At 43.6% G+C, this 19357-nt stretch overlaps 1 protein-coding gene across 2 annotated transcripts in view; it reads right to left on the bottom strand.

Annotated features, from left to right (window-relative positions):
• fryb (furry homolog b (Drosophila)) overlaps nucleotides 1-19357 on the bottom strand; it is a 64849-nt gene that overhangs the window by 3076 nt on the left and 42416 nt on the right. The window contains exons 35-64 of one of the 2 annotated variants that reach the window (XM_078286392.1): nucleotides 18780-18948; nucleotides 17896-17986; nucleotides 17357-17427; nucleotides 16316-16466; nucleotides 14315-14418; nucleotides 12815-12906; nucleotides 12359-12452; nucleotides 11721-11943; nucleotides 11252-11403; nucleotides 10346-10533; nucleotides 10106-10200; nucleotides 9627-9825; nucleotides 9274-9495; nucleotides 8793-8991; nucleotides 8495-8592; nucleotides 7966-8136; nucleotides 7307-7447; nucleotides 6798-6983; nucleotides 6449-6613; nucleotides 5597-5671; nucleotides 5109-5279; nucleotides 4166-4360; nucleotides 3780-3917; nucleotides 3446-3660; nucleotides 2754-2958; nucleotides 2424-2573; nucleotides 2128-2226; nucleotides 1907-1990; nucleotides 1177-1287; nucleotides 351-586 (exon numbers count right to left, since the gene is read on the bottom strand). In XM_078286392.1, coding sequence (XP_078142518.1) covers nucleotides 351-586; nucleotides 1177-1287; nucleotides 1907-1990; nucleotides 2128-2226; nucleotides 2424-2573; nucleotides 2754-2958; nucleotides 3446-3660; nucleotides 3780-3917; nucleotides 4166-4360; nucleotides 5109-5279; nucleotides 5597-5671; nucleotides 6449-6613; nucleotides 6798-6983; nucleotides 7307-7447; nucleotides 7966-8136; nucleotides 8495-8592; nucleotides 8793-8991; nucleotides 9274-9495; nucleotides 9627-9825; nucleotides 10106-10200; nucleotides 10346-10533; nucleotides 11252-11403; nucleotides 11721-11943; nucleotides 12359-12452; nucleotides 12815-12906; nucleotides 14315-14418; nucleotides 16316-16466; nucleotides 17357-17427; nucleotides 17896-17986; nucleotides 18780-18948 — 4490 coding nt within the window. Of the gene's footprint in view, nucleotides 1-350; nucleotides 587-1176; nucleotides 1288-1906; nucleotides 1991-2127; nucleotides 2227-2423; nucleotides 2574-2753; nucleotides 2959-3445; nucleotides 3661-3779; nucleotides 3918-4165; nucleotides 4798-5108; nucleotides 5280-5596; nucleotides 5672-6448; nucleotides 6614-6797; nucleotides 6984-7306; nucleotides 7448-7965; nucleotides 8137-8494; nucleotides 8593-8792; nucleotides 8992-9273; nucleotides 9496-9626; nucleotides 9826-10105; nucleotides 10201-10345; nucleotides 10534-11251; nucleotides 11404-11720; nucleotides 11944-12358; nucleotides 12453-12814; nucleotides 12907-14314; nucleotides 14419-16315; nucleotides 16467-17356; nucleotides 17428-17895; nucleotides 17987-18779; nucleotides 18949-19357 lie in introns of those variants that run through there. The other variant, XM_078286393.1, reaches the window with a different exon arrangement.

The following is a 19357-nucleotide window of genomic DNA, read 5'->3' as shown; positions in this document are numbered from 1 at the left end:
TTTTCATGTTCCTAAATGCGGTTTCTGAGGCTTTCCCAGCCTGCCAAAAGAAAAATTCTGGGGGAAACATGGAATAATTGTGATTTTTGGGCATAAAAATGGTAAAATGTAAAGATATTGAATATTGGCACAAAATATTGGCTATCGGCAGCTTCTGCACAAAATTATCGGTATCAGCCTTCAAAAACCCATATCAGTCGAACCATAGTGTGGCTATAATGAGAGGACAGTACTGTGTGTAGATGTGTGTGTACTGGTATGTGAGTGTAGGCATGCATGTGCATGTGGGCAGGGGATTATTTCAGTGTTTCAGCCTGCATGAGCTTGCATGTAACAGATTTGTTACACACCTGCACTCCTGGATGTAGCGGACAGCTTTGGTGAACTCTTGGTTCTTAAGGCACTCCAGGATGGCCTGCACAGCTGCCTCGGAGCTGGGGAAGCTGGGCACGGCCATGGCTGCCACCTGGGTGGCGTGCGCATGAGTGTGGGCCAAGTGTGTGTGTTCCAGGTCGCTGGCAACAGCCGCCTCTGCTGCTTGCAGGCTGGTCTTCAGATCAGTGAGCTCTCGAGACATGTTCAGCAGCTAGGTGGTGGGAGGGAAACAGATGGTGGTTGAGTGTGTGTGTACTTGAGCATTTTTGTCATCACAGAAGGACCATTTATATTACTAGATTCAATAGTCAAGATTCACTTTATTGGCTACTGGTGTGGAAATGTGTTTGGTTAAAGCATTTGACAAAAAAAAAACCCAGAAGAGTTCAAAATGTTATATGTTCATTTTGGAAAAAAATCATTACCTTAACGATGAAGGATGCACTCTGTAAAAGTGTTACCATTTTGCCAACCAATGACTTAAGTTACCTTCTATTCTATAAAAAGTGGTATAATTTGTTTTCATGTTTTGCTATCAATCACCTCGACAAAGAAGGTGTCAAATTTTTCAAATGGTGGATATCTTTACATTTACAGCTGATGCTCTTCACACTCAGCAGTCAAACAGAAAAATACCCACAGCAATGGTATTTAGTCTACTGGATTCTGACTACAGATTATTTTCCTATGACAGTGTGGTAAATGTTCTCATGTAGGCATTGGAGATCCAATAAAAATGGCTTGCTGTGTTGGTATGTATATGATGTACTGATAAACCTTGATTTGACGTCCTCGTCTTACCTCAGGCACAGAGCTGATTGCGTGGACTTGACCAATGAGCTTGCAGTAGGACTGGAAGAGTAGGAGGAGCTGGAAGTGCAGCTTGTAGAGCCGCTGACACAGCTCCAGTTGCTAAAAGATATGAACGGAGAAACAGGTTCAGCTTCACTGATAGCATATAACACACATGCACAAGGACACAGTCACACATTTTCACATACACACAAGCAACACACAAGAATAAAACTGTAAATTAAGCAGTTTATTTAAGAGGAATATAAGGCGGTGAAGTGAAGAAACTTGTAAGAGAACTTACTGCAAGAGACTCCATTTGCTAGACAGCGAGAGAGCATGTTAGGGCGTCAGAATGAGGTGAGAGGAAGACAAAGCATCAATCAAACACATGCACAGCACAGTACAAAGGCATTCACAGTCAAGCTACCAAGAATTAGCCCACAGTATAAAAACCCGGCAACTTTTAATTTCAATTAGTATTTAGTGGCTAGGGTAAAAGAATCCTATTAAAACAGAAACTCAGTCCAGTCAGGAGGATCATAATACACACAGCTCACATGCAAAGAGAGCAAACACTTCAGTGTGATGAAAACACAGAGGGAGAGAGTAAAGGAAAGAGAGATGAAAAGGAAAGAGACAGAATAAAAGAGAGATACAGAGCTCAACAAAGTAAGCAGTTCTTTCATGTGTAATCCTGCAGAGCAAACTTACAGAAGTGTAAATAACTTTCCTTTACCTTCTCCTCTGAGTCTCCAGGCTGGCAGGTAACCACACCATCACCAGGACACCTTGGAAATGTGTCCTTACAGTTCCTCAGCCACTGAAGGAGAAAATAAGGTAAAAGGGAGTGAAGGGAGAAGGAGAATATTTCTCAATTAGCCATTAGTTTGCATTAAAAAACACAGGATCGGCATTTTAAGAATCGACTTGTGAAAATAACGTGTGGAAGTTGGGTACCGATACGGCAGCCTCCTCTTTGGTGTTGTAGGTGTCCAGGTACTCCTGCAGCTCCAGTGCACTGAACTTCATCTTCTCCAGGAGACCATAAGACATGATCTGGAGAGAGGGCAGATGAGTGGCCAAGGAAGAGTTGAATGTATTAGATTTGCCTGATTGATTCAACATAAAGCCCCTGTTTCCTCATTAACAGCTACTGTACACTGACTACCCAGAGTTGTTTGCAAAGGCAATTTGACCAACATGATCGACTACAGCTCTTCACAAATCAATTTTTGTCTCCTGGCAATACTCACAGTGTCAGCGTCAATGTAGATCGTGGGACAATCTGAGCATGTGGTCAGCATCTGTGAGGACCTGAGGAACTTTGATCCTATTCCCCTCAGCCCCTCTCCGAGGTAAGTGGCAGCATCAGTCGTCAGGGAGCAGAATTTACCCTGGATGTTCTGGGAATAAAAGAAAGTGAGAGAAGTGAGGTTATCTGATGTTGTACTTAAACTTTATGTAATTCGTACTGGATATCAATGTTTGCTAAATGACTAAATAAATCTAAAAATTAAAAAACAGAAACACGGGGACAAACATGGACATAGTCAACTTTCAACTAATTCTTCCTCCTGATTTACCTGAAAGAGAGACGAGAAGACGTGGAAAGTGTAGACGGCACAGGACCCGTCTGAGTCGGTCACCAGCTGGTTGATATGGCAACGCCACGCCTCCTCAGCGTCGTCACACACCGTCGGTTGGAACGCTGCCAAGATGGCCGAAAAAAACGGAGAGGGGGGAGGAGGAAAACCCAGGTCTTCGAGGTCATCCACATCGTCACGTAAGCTGTAGCCGTGGAGATGAGAAAAAAATGGGGGCACAAAGAAAAATACTTTAATATTTCCATAAACACATTAGGTCTCATATCGTAATGAAATGTCCAGCTACTTCATGAGAGCTGGATTATTTGACTGCTTCTGTGCCAGTCAGACCTGGGTCAAACTGTTTTTGAAAATAATTCATAGCATTTGTTATAATCCACTTAATATACCAGTTGGGTGGGGTTTGCACATAGGAAAATACAATGAGTGCCAGAAAAATTTGACTATCACAGAACAGTATTTGAAACTGATATTAATATACTTTTCTGAGACTGACAACCTATATGACACAACCTGAATTAGCCCAGTGTGGTAAACCCCACCCTTCTGGTGCTCCAAGTGGGTTAAAACAAGCGCTAAGAATTCTATGCAAATACTATTCAGCCTAGATATGTTCCCATTCTCACGCTGGCTCCAGTGAGAAAGTGTTTCAGACTGTTTGTCACATTCACCTGGGCAGACAGTTGGGGTCTAGAAAGCCCAGCGGAGGTTGGCAGTAGTCTGGGTTGAGGCTGTGGTCAGGGTTGGCCTGCTGATCCTGAGGCTGTCCAGGCAGCTCCAGGGTGAAGCTCTCACCACAGTCTGAGCCCTGAGGCAGCTCGTTGGCGCTCAGCGACAGCTCGTCATCCTGGGCCTGGGTGTCCTCATCCTCACCGCACACCCCCACCTGAGAAGACGGAGGCGATATATTTGCTGAGCATGCACATTTTGCCTGATTTTGCTTTGAATGTTTGTGAAATTCCACTGCGTACGTGCGTGTGCGTGTTTATGTGTGTTCTTCCTCACATGTAGGCCTATTTGTTCATCATGGAGCACTCCCTGGCCTGGCGTGGTGGCGTTGAAGGATTGTGGGTCGGCAGATGTGTCGTAAGATGTAGACAGAGAGTCAGTGTGATTGGTCTCCTCTGATGGAGAGGGGTTAGTCTGCAATAGGAAGGTGAGCCAGGGAAAGATGTGAAGGTTACAGTTAGTTGTGGATATTTGTTGCTGTGCGCAGACACACACACACATAGACACACACACACACACACACACATCATGAAACTTTAATGATGCTGGTCAAATCAGGTCATCGCAGCAACAGAAAATAGGATACAGCTAGGAACAGAGAAACCTCATTGATAGATTTACAGGCTGAATGTCATATTGATCCAGTGATAAAGGCTACGTACGAGCTGAGAGTGCGAGAGGCTCTGGCTGGTTGAGGACTCCTCTTCCTCTGAGGACTCGTCTGAATCGTGGGGGTCCTCGTGTCCCAGACTGGGGGTGCTGCCTGAATGCTGGCTCTCCTCCAGCAGGTCGCCCAGCTCGGTGCTGTCCAGCGATCGCCGACGCACGCCCCAGTTAAAGTTATCCACGCTCTCACCCTGCATAACAAACACACACACACACACACACACACATCGGAAGACACAGGCAGAGGCAACGTAAGCAGTGAGTTTCACTGCTGTAAGAGCCATTTTCAAGACAATCTCTCTCAAGATAATGAATGGTCGCTGGTCTAAGAGCGTCTGATGACAAGCACAAGATGCAAAATGAACTGTAATTCATGAAAGATAATTTGCTGTATAGGCTAAGTTTGCATTCAATATAATCTTTGTCCTATAAGAATCTGTCAATATCATTTATCTCCATCATGACAAATTGCGTTATTCTCAGGAATCTAGTTCTGCAACCAAGCTGTGAGAGCAACATGAAGCACAAACATCCTGATTTTCCAATTAACCAAAAAGAAGCCAGCAACACCACAGCACTGATAAAAGCTAATGTACGTGCTCAGTGTGAGAGACCTTACCTGGAGCTCCTAGGCAGCACAGGGGAGAGAGAGAGACACAGAGTTAGACAGAGAGAGAGACAAGGAGGAGGGACAGAGAAATACATTTCAAATATATTTACGTAAAAGGGAGACAGAGGGATATAGTGAAACACACATGCGAAGTAAAAGGGAAAGAGAGAGACAGACACAGAGAAAAATCTAACACTGTAAATCAAGTGACAGAAGTTGTGTACTGAAGACGACGACTAGTGAAATACACGACTAATATGACTTCACCGTGAACCAATACTGGCGATATCTTACTCCCAACAGTGATAAACTTCCTCTGCGTGTCTCACCTCTCCGTCCTCCAGCTCCACGTCCAGGAAGTCGAAGTCTCGGAAAACTCTGAATTGCTGCTCGCTGGCGGTGTCGTCCAGCGTGTCCTCTCTGGTTCCGCCCTCTTCTGATGACACACCGCTCTCCCGCACCTCCATCAAGTCCAGGTCGCCACACGATGAGAAGATCACCTGAGGAGAAGGAGGGGAAAAAAAAGACGAAAAGACAGAGTTGGCATAAATCTGTAAAAAAGGAATGGGGTAAATTTAAACCCTAACCCTAACCCTTTAAAAAAGACTTTGTTATAGTTTATGATTTCCAGGTTTTTAATTTTGAAGACAATACACTTCCTGATTTGCCTGAATTGAAAGTGATCCCAACCCTGATGTAGAAGCAGATTTTTATCGTTAGGCTGTAAAAACATGATTAGTTGAATTGATTACACTCCTACAGTACAAGCAGGCAGTACAGGTACAGTACTTTACAGAAGAGAAGGGCGGTAGCTTACAGATGGGTTCTTAGTGAGTCCGACTTCTTGTCCGCAAAGAGACAAAACGTTCACCAGCTTCTCTCTGGTTCTCTTCTGCGGGAGAAAGGGAGCAAGAAACAAAAATGCTGTTAATCGAAGAGGGAAGGCAAGTAAACCTGCATGATCAAGCCTGAATTCTATCTTCCTATCTTCCTTCTTTTACCCTTTGCCCCTATTGTATTCGTCCAGATAGTCCCTTTCTACTTTTTCCTGCCTTGTACATTTCTAGCTGCTTCAGAGGAGAAATGTGGCTTGGATGTAAAAAGAAAGAAGGCTGGCTGTGAGCATTTTAGTCACTGGAGTTATCAAGTATGTTGAAATTGGAGTTGTCATGATTCGTACGCAAACTGACTGCATTGATCTTTATGGCACAGAATCAAATCAAATTGTATCAGATCATATCAGATCAAAATTGAATGCAATCCTATGGAATCGCTGACCTGCTCAAAGATATCTTTACTGTATTAAACTGCTGACTCTGTAGCAAGATTCATATCAAATTGGCAAGCTAACCACCTCTGTAGTACTTTGTCTTGTCACTTTATTCTTTAAAATAGTCTGTATAGCGATGCATCTTTGATATAATGTGATACTTTATTGATCCCTGTTCGAAGGGCAGGACAAGGAGGATGCCTGCCAACAAGAGTATGAACCTGGGTCCTCAGATTGGAGGACAGTCTTTCTAACCACTAGGCCACCCCTGAAGCATAAGAATTTCTTTATTAATGGTATTGACCCAGTTGCTGTAAATTTCGATACTGAAGCTGCTACTGCGCTTCACAATCTTTTGTATGACAGGTATTATAAGAGTTTGATATCATGATACTTTACCTGAGATGACTGTGGCCGCCTCCAGCTGACAGGCACCAGGACGGTGTTGGAGTTGGACCCGGAGGAGGTGGAGGAGGTGCTGCGGGTTACAGCCATGGCTCGGGCCTTCCCTTCTCTGCCCCCCGAACCCTGCAGCTCGTCAAACCGACGCCCAATCACTGGAGTCTGTAAACAAAACAGAAAGGCACACATGCAACGTTTTAGTTTGAATATCGCAAACATTTACAGTATAACGTGTAGTCCTCTTATGTCTCTGAAATTGGTGAAAAAAATCTGTGTGTGTGTGTATATGTATGAACTAGAAAGAGAAAGAATAAAGCGTCCATTTTATTTGATGTTTCTTCCTCACCTCGGAGATGTCAAAGGTGAAGTCCAGTGTTTTCCCAGGCAGGGCCTTGGCGGAGCCATCCCAAACCCTGCTGACCTCCAGGTTGGACAGGTCGCCCTGCGAGTGGCCGTACACCGGGTGGACCAGGCTGGCGGAGCGCGATACCACCAGCTTCAAGATGTTCAGGGCATCCTTCCAGTGCACCGTCTGTGGAAGCACGTGGCAAACATATAAGAGAACATACACAGCAGTGCATACATAACACACAGATTAACAGAAGAAACGTGAAAGAAGTTGCAATTTCTAGATCACCATCATTACAAGCAAACCAATAGGAAAGAGTGCAAGGGTTGGAGCCATATTGCCCTGACAATATCCGAGTGACCATGAAATGATCATGTAAGAGAGAAGTGCTAATCAATATTACAGGGAGTACAGGAGGAAAATGTGGGAGGGAAGATATGATTCACGGGGGAAGAGCGGGGGATGTAAGGTATTCATATTACACTCGGTACTGTAGGAAAGCTGACCTGGACAAACTTCTCAATGGTCTTCAGGACATCGGCATTGAACTGTTTGACCTGTACAGCAGTCAGGTCCATGTGGCTGAGGAGACAGTAGATGATCTGGAGCAGAGACTGCTGCATACTGGGAAGGCCCTTCTCCAGCAGCTAACAGAGAGAGAGAGAGAGAGAGAGAGAGAGAGAGAGAGATAATGACAGGATACTCAGTGAGTGAGTATTACTCAGTGTTTTCTTTACATCACTATAACCTATATAGCTGTAGAATAGAACAGTTTAACCTTAATTTTCCAGGGAAAGCTGACTGAGCACACACACTCTTTTCTAGAAATGACCTGTGTCCCATTGACACAGTTACACACATTCACACCTGGGAGCTGCCCAGTGCATCTACAGTCTTTTACTGTTGGCCACTGAGCGGCTCCACTGGAGCAGAGAGGGAGTGTTGCTCATTTTTCCTTCCCCCAAGCTTCTCTAACTTCTAAGCTAACTGGGCTAGAATAGAAAAGGACCTCATTTTTTGCAAGGGAGCTAAAGCTGTAACTATAATGTCTAGAATGAGAATAGTAAGTCTAATACTTACAGTAGACCCTCATAGCCACACTGGGGGAAGGCTAGCCATATAAACCTGAACATACAGCATACCAGACATGTTCATCAGCGCTTACCTCAGCCATGTAGGTGACCATGTTGAGCGTGATGTCGGAGAAGGCCTCATGGAGGTAGCGGCACACCACGCTGACCCAGGAGAAGGGGTCGCGTGTGTAGGAACGCGTCTTATACAGAGTCATGACGTGGGCCAAATGGGACAGCTTTGTGTTCTTCTCCTCCAAACACACCTGAGAGGGAGAGAGCGAGCATGAGAAAAACATGGAGAGAGAGGGAGAGAGACAGAGACAGAGACAGAGACAGAGACAGAGAGAGATGGCAGAATTGCTGTTGTTTTTGCTTGTTTCTTTTTCCTCTTTTTTTGTTTTGAGATGAGATGTTGTCATAAGCCCCTTGGGGTTTTTTATTTAATCTGTAAAAAAAAGGAAATTTCTACCTTTTCTGTGCATGACTTTGCTTTTATGCATCGTCACTGTGCAAACTAAACTAAAATTCAGACACCCGAATAATACATTTGATGTGTATTTATTGACTTCATGGATTATACTGTATATCTTGCTTTTATCAGCTGAAGAATTGGCTTCGTACCTGTGCGATCCTCTCAGCACTCTCCTTACAGAACTGAGTGGGGTGGCCAAAGTGCTGCACCAGGTGAGGCAGCAGACACAGCACATTCAGAGGGAAACCTACACAGACACAGAAAACCACTCAGTACTGGTACCAAAAGCTGAACTTCACCACTCTACAGTATAAATAAGTACTGTGAAATCATACCAGTGTAAATCCTTATCAGTACAATCGCTGACTGAAGCTAACAGCGGTCTTTAAATACAAGGATTTAAAGGATTATAAAATGAAGAAAATACAGGTGATGCCCAGTGCGTACCTATAGCCTGTGAGGTGTCGACGACGGGCACGCGGGAGACCGGTGTGAGCTGGCAGAAGAGCTGCAGCGTGAGGTCGGAGGTGGCCTGGGAGGTAAAACCCTTCAACAAAAGCTGCTGGAGCCCAGAGAAGCCGCTCCACCTCAGCTGAGCCTGCAGCTTCTCAAGGCGCTCACGGTTCTCTGCTCTGTCCAGGGGCACCTGGGAAATAAGAGTTTTTTCGTTTAATTGACGTTGAAGGGTAGGATAGGATTTATTTGAAAGGCATTTTTCATTTCATTTAACAAAAGGTAGCAGACTAATTTAGCCTAAATCATCAGCCTGTTCTCAGTAGTTTTGCACACATTACTGAAGCTGACTCTTGTCAGCATGCCCTTGTATTTGTATGATAAAGATGCTGTATCTTGAATGTTCAATATACATTTTTATCCGTCCTAATTACATAATTTCCCCTCTGACATCAAAAAAGTTAATCTTATCTACCTTTGAGAGGAGCTTGTGAACCAGGCGAAGTGACATCTGATACTCAAACTCAAAGTCTGACTCCATGAGTGACACCGCCACCCAGAAGACTGTGGCCAGTATCGCCGAAGGATGGGAAACATGGGCGGGATCGGACAGTACGCTGGGGTCGATGCGATTGGTTGATGACGAGCAGGAGCCAGGGGTTCTTCCTGTTCGCGCAAGGCCGTGATTGGTGCAGGCCTGTAGAACGACAATAAAATAAAACCCAGTTTAAGTGTGATGTATATTAATCAAGTCTATACAAACAATACAGTAACAGACTGGGCAGGTGGGCAGACAGGCGGTGCTTCACAATAATCTGTCTCTCTTGCCTGTATGCGGTCCAGAGTGGCGCTGCGAGGCGGATCATTGGACTGGTTGCCGCACTCGCCAAACTTCTTGGGGACCGAGTAGGAGCGCTGGTGCCGCTGTGACGATAGACCGCCAAATCCCGGGCCGGGGAAGTTCAGCTGACCTGTGCTCTTCCTGTTCATCAGTTTATCACTCGTCAAGAAGTCAGGAGAGGAGGTCCTGTAAAACAGACACAGTAAAAATTAATAAGTGAATATAACTGTAGTGAACGTAAAAGAACAAAATCACAGACTTTGTTCAGTTTATCTACTAGTACACATTATGGATTATTTGTTTTCCACTGTTTTGGCACTTTGGAAATAAATCTTTTTCAATAACTTCATGTAATATCCTCAGACAGGTATATTTATATGGATATTTTGGCATGTTTACTTCTTTTTGCCCAAAATGAGTTCAAAATCAAATCCAGATGGTTCTTCAATTTGGAGCACAGGCCTACCTGGTTAGAGCCGCCATAAGGTCGCTGTTTTTCAGGCATTCTGCTAGATTCACCACCACTGACTCAAGCGTCAGCAGCACCTCCATCACATAGCCCTGAAACATAGACGTATTGTTGGTTTAAATACACATAAACAGAAAAATGCATACTAATTTGCAGAGCTATTATATGGGCACAAAAAGTTGGAATGGTTCTCTCAAATATCTCCCTCTCCCGACAATCTCTCTCTCTCTCTCTCACCTGCACCTCATCCCCGTGTTCTCCCACCACCTCAACGAGTCGTGACAGCAGGTCGGAGACGGCGTGGGCGTTGATTGGCTGTTTAAGGGCTCTGAAGATCTGGAAAGAGCGGCCGGCGTAGTGACGCGAGGAGCTGCACAGAGCCGTCTGTAAGGCCACGTCGCTCAGCTGCTGCTCCAGGTGGAAGTCTGCATAAACACACAGATGCATACAGACACATGCAAAGACACACACAAACACACACAAGGGAATAGTTTTTCATTGTTGAAATGTTGAAATGACCCACGCTGTTCACTATAACACTACTAATAATATCAATAAAGGTCTGCCATGTAGCATTTTAACATCAATAAATCATTACCACATTTTGAGACATTCGCATAATTGCCTTTAACAAATGAAACCATTGTTGAGAAGATTGGCAGCCTCTACACTGCCTTTTACATTTTGTGCCACGGTGTCAGATTTTGCAGGAAATCTAGTAGATTGCTTAACAGCACAAACCAGGAAGAGGGCGCTGATCTTCCAGTGCAAGCAGAGCTAAAGCTTTCGGGGTTTCTCAAAACGTCAAATGGTGGAACGAGTGAAAAGCCCATGGAAAAATCACTTCCAACATGGTTATCCTCAACAGTAAAGCAGGGAAAGCAAAGGGAAAACCTTTGGCCAAAGAAACACTAGCACTAACAATAACACTGTGTGAGATGGAGGCTACCGACTGTCTTCACCATTCGACTCATTTGTCATGGCAAATATACCAACTATCACAGTTAATTTGACAATAGTATATCGATGTTAAAAAAAATGCTACACGAGGCATCTTTAAAATCAGATTTTGCCATTTCAGGAGCAAGGCCTAATGCTTGGTTGTTCAGTGACAGAATCTGGCAGAAATTCAGGGTTTCTCACCTGACTTGGACTCCTTGAAGACGGACATGATGTGGCGCAGGAAGTTGGCGAGCTGATCTGTGCTTTTGGAGTTGGGGTTCTTTGGTGTGATGTCCTCATGCACCCACAGCGGGCCGAACGCTCTGAGCAACGACAACACAGTACTCCAGGCGCTGTATACCCACCACCGGCACCACCACACACAGGTTACACACACACACTTGCATAGGTGCACACACACACCACAGGGTCTGCCATAGAGACATTTTTCACATACTCAAACACACATACTCACAGAAACACACAAAGACTTGCATACATATCTGCTCACACACAGATATGCACATGTACACATACACACAAACTCCAAACACCACCACAAAGGTTACACACTGCACCCCACCCCACCCAACACACACACACACACACACACACACACACACAAAACTGCAATACATCTCTGAAGATGTGTGTGTGTGTATGTGTGTACCTGGTGGCGAGGAACTCGATGAGTTTGTTTGTCTTCTCGTCGGTCTCGTTGGGCGTGTCGTCGAGATCCTCCAGGTCGTCGGGGGTTACGAGGGGCAGGTTTCCCACGCTGCCCGCCGTGCTGCTGCCGCCTCCCAGACTGGCGGACGAAGAGTTGGAGGTGGAGCTGAGGCCGGAGTCGACCACCGGAGACGTCTGCCACTCCCGCAGGAAGTCAGGTGCGTCTGAGGGGAGCAGGATGGTTCAGTGTATTTGGTGTAGCGGTTGGAAAAGTACAAGCCAGTCAGCGGACAATGTGTACATCAAGACTTCTTGTGATGGAGGGTGTTAGGTCTAGAGTCCCAGTCTACTTATGTGTTTTTCTATGGTGTCAACTATTAACACAATGCACTGCAGCTGTACTATGTCCTATTATGTGTACTGTTTCAGTGTGTGTTTTTGTCTGTTTCCCTGTGTGTAAAATGGTTGAAGATGAAAAAATATATTTTAGAGAAACGTGACAATACTCTAGTATAATCTAATCTACTTTGACAAATATACTTTGTAATTTACATGTACTGGTGGCAAATGTCACAAGATGCCAAAGCATTCAGGTTTTGCATGGTGTGGTTTTACGCTTGTGTTTCATTTCCTTCTTACGTGACTGCTGGTACTCTGTGTGGTAGCTGGACTTGACGGTGAGAGTCTTGTTGTCACTGATCTCTCTGGTCAGCATCAGCACTGAGGCTATTACCTGAAAACACAACAAGGAGGAATACAATGTGACCAAAGTCCTGTTAATGTGTGCATGAATATATTTTGGGTTCAACAACTTTCCATTCCCACTGCACATGATAAAATGAAGCTAAGAACAATATGTTAAGTAAAATATTAACTCCAATCTTTTGAAAAGAATGTAATATTAAACGCTGAATTTATTATTCACAGCAGCTATCATCTCAAGCGTCTAATATCCCAAAAGTCTGTCAGTGTGTTGCAGGAGAAAGTTAAACATTCAAGCTATTAAGTTAAGGTTAAACATTTGTCCTAACAACATGGACAGTGTTATTTTAGGCCGAAATCATCTGAGAACAAGTATTAGGATCCCAGTCTGACCTGGAAGTTGTTGTTGCAGGAGAGGGCAATGAGGAGGTGCAGAAGGAGACGCTTGCTGTGTTCAAAGACCTCCGGCCTGTAGTGGTCCAGACCTGGACAATACAACACACATCCAGAGAGACAAACACAGGATTATGCACACATACTGGATGATAGAACGCAGACAGATATAGATACATACATCAGAGGAGCAGCAAAAAACAGCAAAAACATGCTAACAGGTTATACCAATTCCAATCCCAAAAACAGAAATTTAGATTGTCGGTAAACCAAGCCACTAAATGGCTATTTTATAATTTTGTTAGCTTGTCATTATGTTGACATCATGGTTGACATTTACATATTTGGCTGTCAATACAATACTATAAAACCTTGGCTATAAAAAGTCGGCTGGCCCGGTGCATCGTTATGATGAAATATGCTGCCCAGAGCAACGGCATGGCTCTTTGATGTGTTTTTAATCGTTTTATTAACACAATGGAGTTCTATGGCTGCTGGGACATGGCTTCATTGGGCACCGGCTACATGGACGAGACTTGTTGGCAAAACAAAATCATTGCTGATTTTGTTATTTTCATAGGATTTGTTGACGGTAAGTAATGCATTAAAAAACACCGGCCTTATCCTTTAAGAGCACTGTAGCATTGCTAGATAGCTGTGACTCAGATTGCTGGTGTATAACAACTTGCTGAATTCCTACTTGTACAACGGCTAGCTGAGCTTCACTGGGAGCTAGTTTCTTGTTTTCTGCTGTTTGTTATGTATGTGAACTACTTGAATAAAACTTTTCAGTCAGTACAAAGGTGCTGGTAACCACTGCACAGATGACATGGCCCAATAGTTTTACCTCTGTGATAAAGTTCATAATACAATACAACATGGATGCTGAGACAAGTTGCAGTACACAGTTAACACCACTGGAGTGGATGATGATGCGCATTCTCCACTGAAGGGTTATTACACAGAATACAGCGATTACATAAAACTACTACATTTTCTTGCAGTTGACAGGCGAGGAATGTGTCTACATTTTTGATAATATGGTCCTTGGTGAGAAATGTAGGCCCTGAGGAATGTGTGTGTGTCTGCGGCAACACAAAGCAACGGTCTGTCCCAAAGCGCATGCCTGTCATAGCTGAGGCTGGAGATAAAACGTCATGCTGTCACGACATGGGCTAATTGGACGTCAGAGGAAATACCTACACAGCTCCAGTGTATTTCTGTCTGTGTATGTGTGTGTGTGTGTGTGTGTGTGTACTGCCTGTCTGGCAGTACAGTGAATGATGGATGGGTAAGTTCTAGATCTTATCTTTGACTTTACATTTAAGGTCCTTGACTTCACCCCCATGTCATCCCACTGGGAGAATGAGCGAGAAAGATTGGAAGGATAACTCCTCTGTGTACATACAGAGAGAAAGAGAGAGAGAGGTAGACCAAAACCGAGTTGTGTAGGGTGTGTGTGTGCGTGTGTGTGTGTGTGTGTGTGTGTGTCATTCGTACCCAAGAAGAGGGCATGGAGCAGCAGGGGCAGGTGTAAAGCCCAGTCTTCTCTCACACTGTGGTCCACCACCATTTCAGTCATGAAGATCACTGCAATGTTACACCTGAGGACAAACAAACACACAAATACACTGAATGGGCTAATTGGACATTCCACAGACAAGAATGTGCTGTCCAAGTATATTCAAGTGAAAACTTTGATCCTTTATATTGATTTCACCTTTTATCTACTTCTGTCTGGATTTTTATGCCTTGACACAACTGAGGCAGGGATTGTGCAAAAAAGGGGTTGCCAGCTAGTGTTAGGTAGGTGTTCATAATATTTTATAAACAACATCACTCAATCCAAATCACAGAAATTGGTTTGGTGTATATCTTAACACTGCAACAGTGAAGCACCGGTCATGCTGAAGGATTAGATGATTTGATCAGACAATCAGATGCACGCCATTCAACTGAACATTGAACCGCTATGATCTAGGACAGGGTTCCCCAATTAGTTTTCTCCAAGGGCCAAATTATGTCAAGCATGCCAAGCCAAGGGCCAAAACGTCCGGGGTTTTTTTCCATTGCGCCAATAAAAGTTGTTTTATGTGCAAATGTTGTTGTTGCTGCTATTACCATTATTATTATTATTATTAGTAGTAGTAGTAGTAGTAGTAGTAGTAGTAGTAGTAGTAGTAGTGGTGGTGGTGGTGGTGGTGGTAGTAGTAATAATTTAGGCCTGGGTAGATTGGGTCACACAAGAAAATGAAGACTTGTATTTTGAGTTATGATGTTTTAAGATTGAGTTATGACATGGGATTAGTTTGGTAAAATGCCATCTAATCAAACTATCAAACATGGGTCTGAAAGTGTGAATCATGACCTGAAATGACTGTTATCTTTAAATCTGGCAAAAACATATGAAGCTAAATAAATGTTATGATGACAGTTGACCATACGCGACCATACCCAGCACTTGGAACCCAGGCCCACCCAATCACGAGGCTTAACACATGTAAAATTTCGTCATGTAAACACTCATTCCGATCACTTTCTTTGGTTCGACTATCTCGGCTCTTTCTGCACATGCTCGCGCATTTGACGTAAGTAACGTCAATTACGTTCTCTGTTTTTCCGGGAGAATTTGAATGGATGTGCTTGTTATTTACCCCGGGGCGTTCGGGCTTGATGTTGGCGGCGCAGCCCATTTTTATATCAAGCGCTGACTCCGCCTAACCGGGCCAGTTTCGGTGTACGGCGGTGAAAATTACAAATGGACCCAGTCAGTGCGGGGGCAAAACAAAACGTCTTTTTCTGACACTAATGGAGTCGTATGTTGTGATAAAACTGTTGCTTTATCAGAAAGAACAGCAGTAAATCAACATGTTATGACAGGTGCGTCCAGTAAGTGCCAATGGGTCGGCGCGGGCCAGACATTTGGCTCTCGCGGGCCGGACCTGGCCCGCGGGCCGCCTATTGGGGATCACTGATCTAGGATAACAGTCCACCCTACCCTGCTGTGCACATATGCAGTGTATTTGACCAACTTTAAACACTCATAGATCTAACCTTAATCGTCAAGACAGGGGACATGTCATCTCTCGAGGAATGTTTTTTTTAGGTGTTGAGGTGATGCTAGTAATCATTTCAAATATTCAGTCTCTACCAAGCAGAGAAACAAGCTGGCTAAGCAGGTTTCATTCTATGGCGGTTGTTTATCAGACCATCTGTGACCAGGTGCGATGTCTGTGGTGTTTGTGTGTGCATGTGTGTGTACACGCACATATGTTTGTGTGTGTGTGTGTGAATGCTTTACATTGCTGACTCTTGAATACCCATGACTGCTTCACTATTTCAAATTTAGGTTTGTTTTTTGTGTGTACCATCTGTGCCATGTGTGTCCATGTGTTTGTGTGTGCTTGATTCTAAATGGAACATCTTACATTTTTGTCAGCACTCACAAGAGCTTCATAATTCACACTTTATTTGTGTGTGTGTGTGTGTGTGTGTGTGTACCTATGCAGTGGTCCTCTAGGTGTAATGGTCTCCGGCAGGTAGTCGACCAGAGGAGCCCAGCAGCCTCCGTTAACGGGCATGGGTAACGGCTGGGGACGGTTGGTCTCCAGGACACCGATTAGCCAACCAGCGTAAGGCGGGAGCGGGTCAGCTACAGAAATAGAAAAAAAAATTACAACAACCTGAAGAAACTTCAATGACATGCCTGAAATCTCTCTTTGAACGTTAATTGTAGCTATTTTAAAGTACACTGATCATAGACAAGCATGAAAATTTCCCCTATGTGACAAACAAACAGTTCATGTGACAGTTTAATTACAAACAACCCCAGGACAGCTAATTCAAAATGTGTGGTATGCCAAACATGAGCCAATCAGCCTTAGTCACATGGGAGCTACAGCAGCAGACTCACGCCTGGAAGCCTCCCAAAGCAGATGCGTTCGGCATGTTCTGCTAAACATAGACCGAGTGCCATCACTGACGCCTGACAGTGTGTGTCGGTGTGTATCTGAGGGTGTGTATTTGTTTGTCTGTGCCATTGGGTATGGTGGTAGGACATTGCTCAAGTCTAAATTCCATGTTTGATACATTGCATGTCTGCCAGTGGGTTACAGTATTTTGCAGGGATTAAAATACGGTTACCAAATTTCATTACAATTAAGACTACAACCGAGCTGTTTCTCTTGGAATTGAATATGCAGAGAATAAGAAACACAGGTTTCAGTTACCAGTAAGCTGTATTTCTACAGGTGCAGTTTCTTGCTGTGCATTCTCTATTTGTTTCTGACCCTAAAAACTGCTGTCAATTTGAGAAGCGTCAATTTGTGCTGAGGGGATTAGCGACAATTACCATAAAAATCTTCTAATGTTGTTAAAGTGGCTGATACTATGGAGTGACAAGAAGAATCCATGTCCTGCAGCTCTTTCCAAATTACATGAGTATGTGTAGCCTTGTGGGCTGTGTGTGTGTGTGTGTGACTACGCATAGTATATGTCCAGCATGTTTGTATGTTCAGTCTCCTGACAACCAAGACAACTTACACTTTTCATCCTCGTAGGAGCCTCCTGAGCTGTTGCTGTAGCGAGACTCCAGTCTGTTGTGAGCCCTGGCCCTGGGGAGACAAATCGCATGTCACACAGTCTGACATTAAAGTGAAATTCAGAGTTCCCACACCTACGCAGTGCACAGGCGCATTCCACGACTGGTAACTTCTAGACAGTTTGACAGTGGTTGTGTTCACAGTTCTGCACCACTGATAGAAAATATTTGTGTATCTACTTGTATAAGCCTCAACTGTGTGCAATTGTTGACCTCTGGACAAAACAGAGCCTCCATGCTACAGAACATACAGGCTGTTACTGTGGGAACTCATCTCACTTTTTTTTTTTTTTTAGCTCTAGATGTGAGAGGTGTAGATGCACATGGACGTGCCACGATGGGCTACAAAATGCATCTTGCATTCATGCTTAATACTCTGCAGTGACCTTAATACATTGAATAGTAATGATAAACTATGGCTTGCCAAAGGCTAATCTATACCAATATGTTATAAATAGTAATGACAGATATTAATACTGACCTCTCCTCATTCTCTCTGGCCAGCTTGGTCTCGTCTGTGTCTGGGAAGTTCTCCTGACCAGCCACCACGGTGTTACTGCTGGAGGTGGTGCCTAACACATAAGACATTACAGAGATATTGTTTAGGAATACAGTGTAGTCCAACATCTGTCATATAAAACAACTGTAAACCTCAAATTAAAGGTCAAAGTTGAGATAAAAACACCATTTCATGTCAACGAATATGACCAGCAATCAACACAAAATAATTTCAGTGGAGGAGGTTGTAAGTAGAACCCAAAACAAAACCAGCCCATTACAAAATATACATTCTGCATTCAGTTAATTTCCACTGATTTGCATTTAAAGTCGAGATGAAACGGCATTTCGAGAGTATCTAACTTCCGTATCGTGACGTATTTCCGAGTGAAACAGGAAAGACAGGCAGGACATAACGTTGGGAGGAATTTGATTTGAACGTTGAAAAGTGGGTGTGTCATAACACCCGAAGACACACCGAAGTACCATGCTGTTGCTAGCTAGCTAACTAATGAATCTTAGCCTCTTAGCTCTGTGCGCTAAAAGTTGAAGATTGATTGATGGGTGGATGTCATGATATTATTGGTTGAAATTAGTTACGGGCATGCTTACGTAAGCACACGGCATATTTTGTTTTACAGGAAGAAAACATGATTAAATTTTGATATAAGAATACAATGAAATTGATTTTTGGTATTTTTTTTGGCATATATTGTTAAATAGGTGCACAGTATGACCGGGGATGTGATCTAAAAGGGTTAAAAAGGCATTTTTCATTTCATCTCGTCTTTAACAAATGAGATCCCACTTTCTCAATACTTGATGGATACCGCCAACCTAGCCAATGACAGGAATTTCTCCTCTGACCTGTGTGTGAGGCGGAGGATTTGTTGCTGGCAGCGAAGCGGTAAAAAGGAGGGTTGTCACAGTGCAACACCACAGGGTTGACTGGGTCGGTCTGCTGCAGCTCAAACAGAAGTTCCTCCATAGTCTGGATGGTGTTGTTGCGACACAGGTAGATCACCACCTTCTTGATCTAAAACAGACACATATAGCAACACAGTTTTAATACCTAACTTGGAGATATACCTCACAATAGCACATATAACACATAAACTACAAACTGGAGCAAAGATGTTTTTTGTTTCTGCACGTGGTTTTTGCAGTTGAATTTTGCTTTGGTGCAGTGTGTGGAAAACATCACTGGTACTCAAAATTCTCATATTAAAGACACAATCCTGATTCCAACTGTCTAAATTTTGGTTATATTTACATATGTTCTTGAAGACTTTAACTTGTGTTAACTTGGAGGTTTTTCTTAACCAATTCTTTCCATTATAACTGAAAATACAGATCTATTTTAGTGTAGTGTTTCCAGATATTAAACTAAACAAACCTTTTATCACCCAAAATGCAATACATCTATATACAATCCCATATCTACG

The sequence above is a fragment of the Centroberyx gerrardi genome, chromosome 11, assembly GCF_048128805.1.
Source record: "Centroberyx gerrardi isolate f3 chromosome 11, fCenGer3.hap1.cur.20231027, whole genome shotgun sequence".
Lineage (NCBI taxonomy): Eukaryota > Metazoa > Chordata > Actinopteri > Beryciformes > Berycidae > Centroberyx > Centroberyx gerrardi.
The sequence above is the reverse complement of the archived record's forward strand: the minus strand, read 5'-3'. Positions and strand labels throughout refer to the sequence as shown.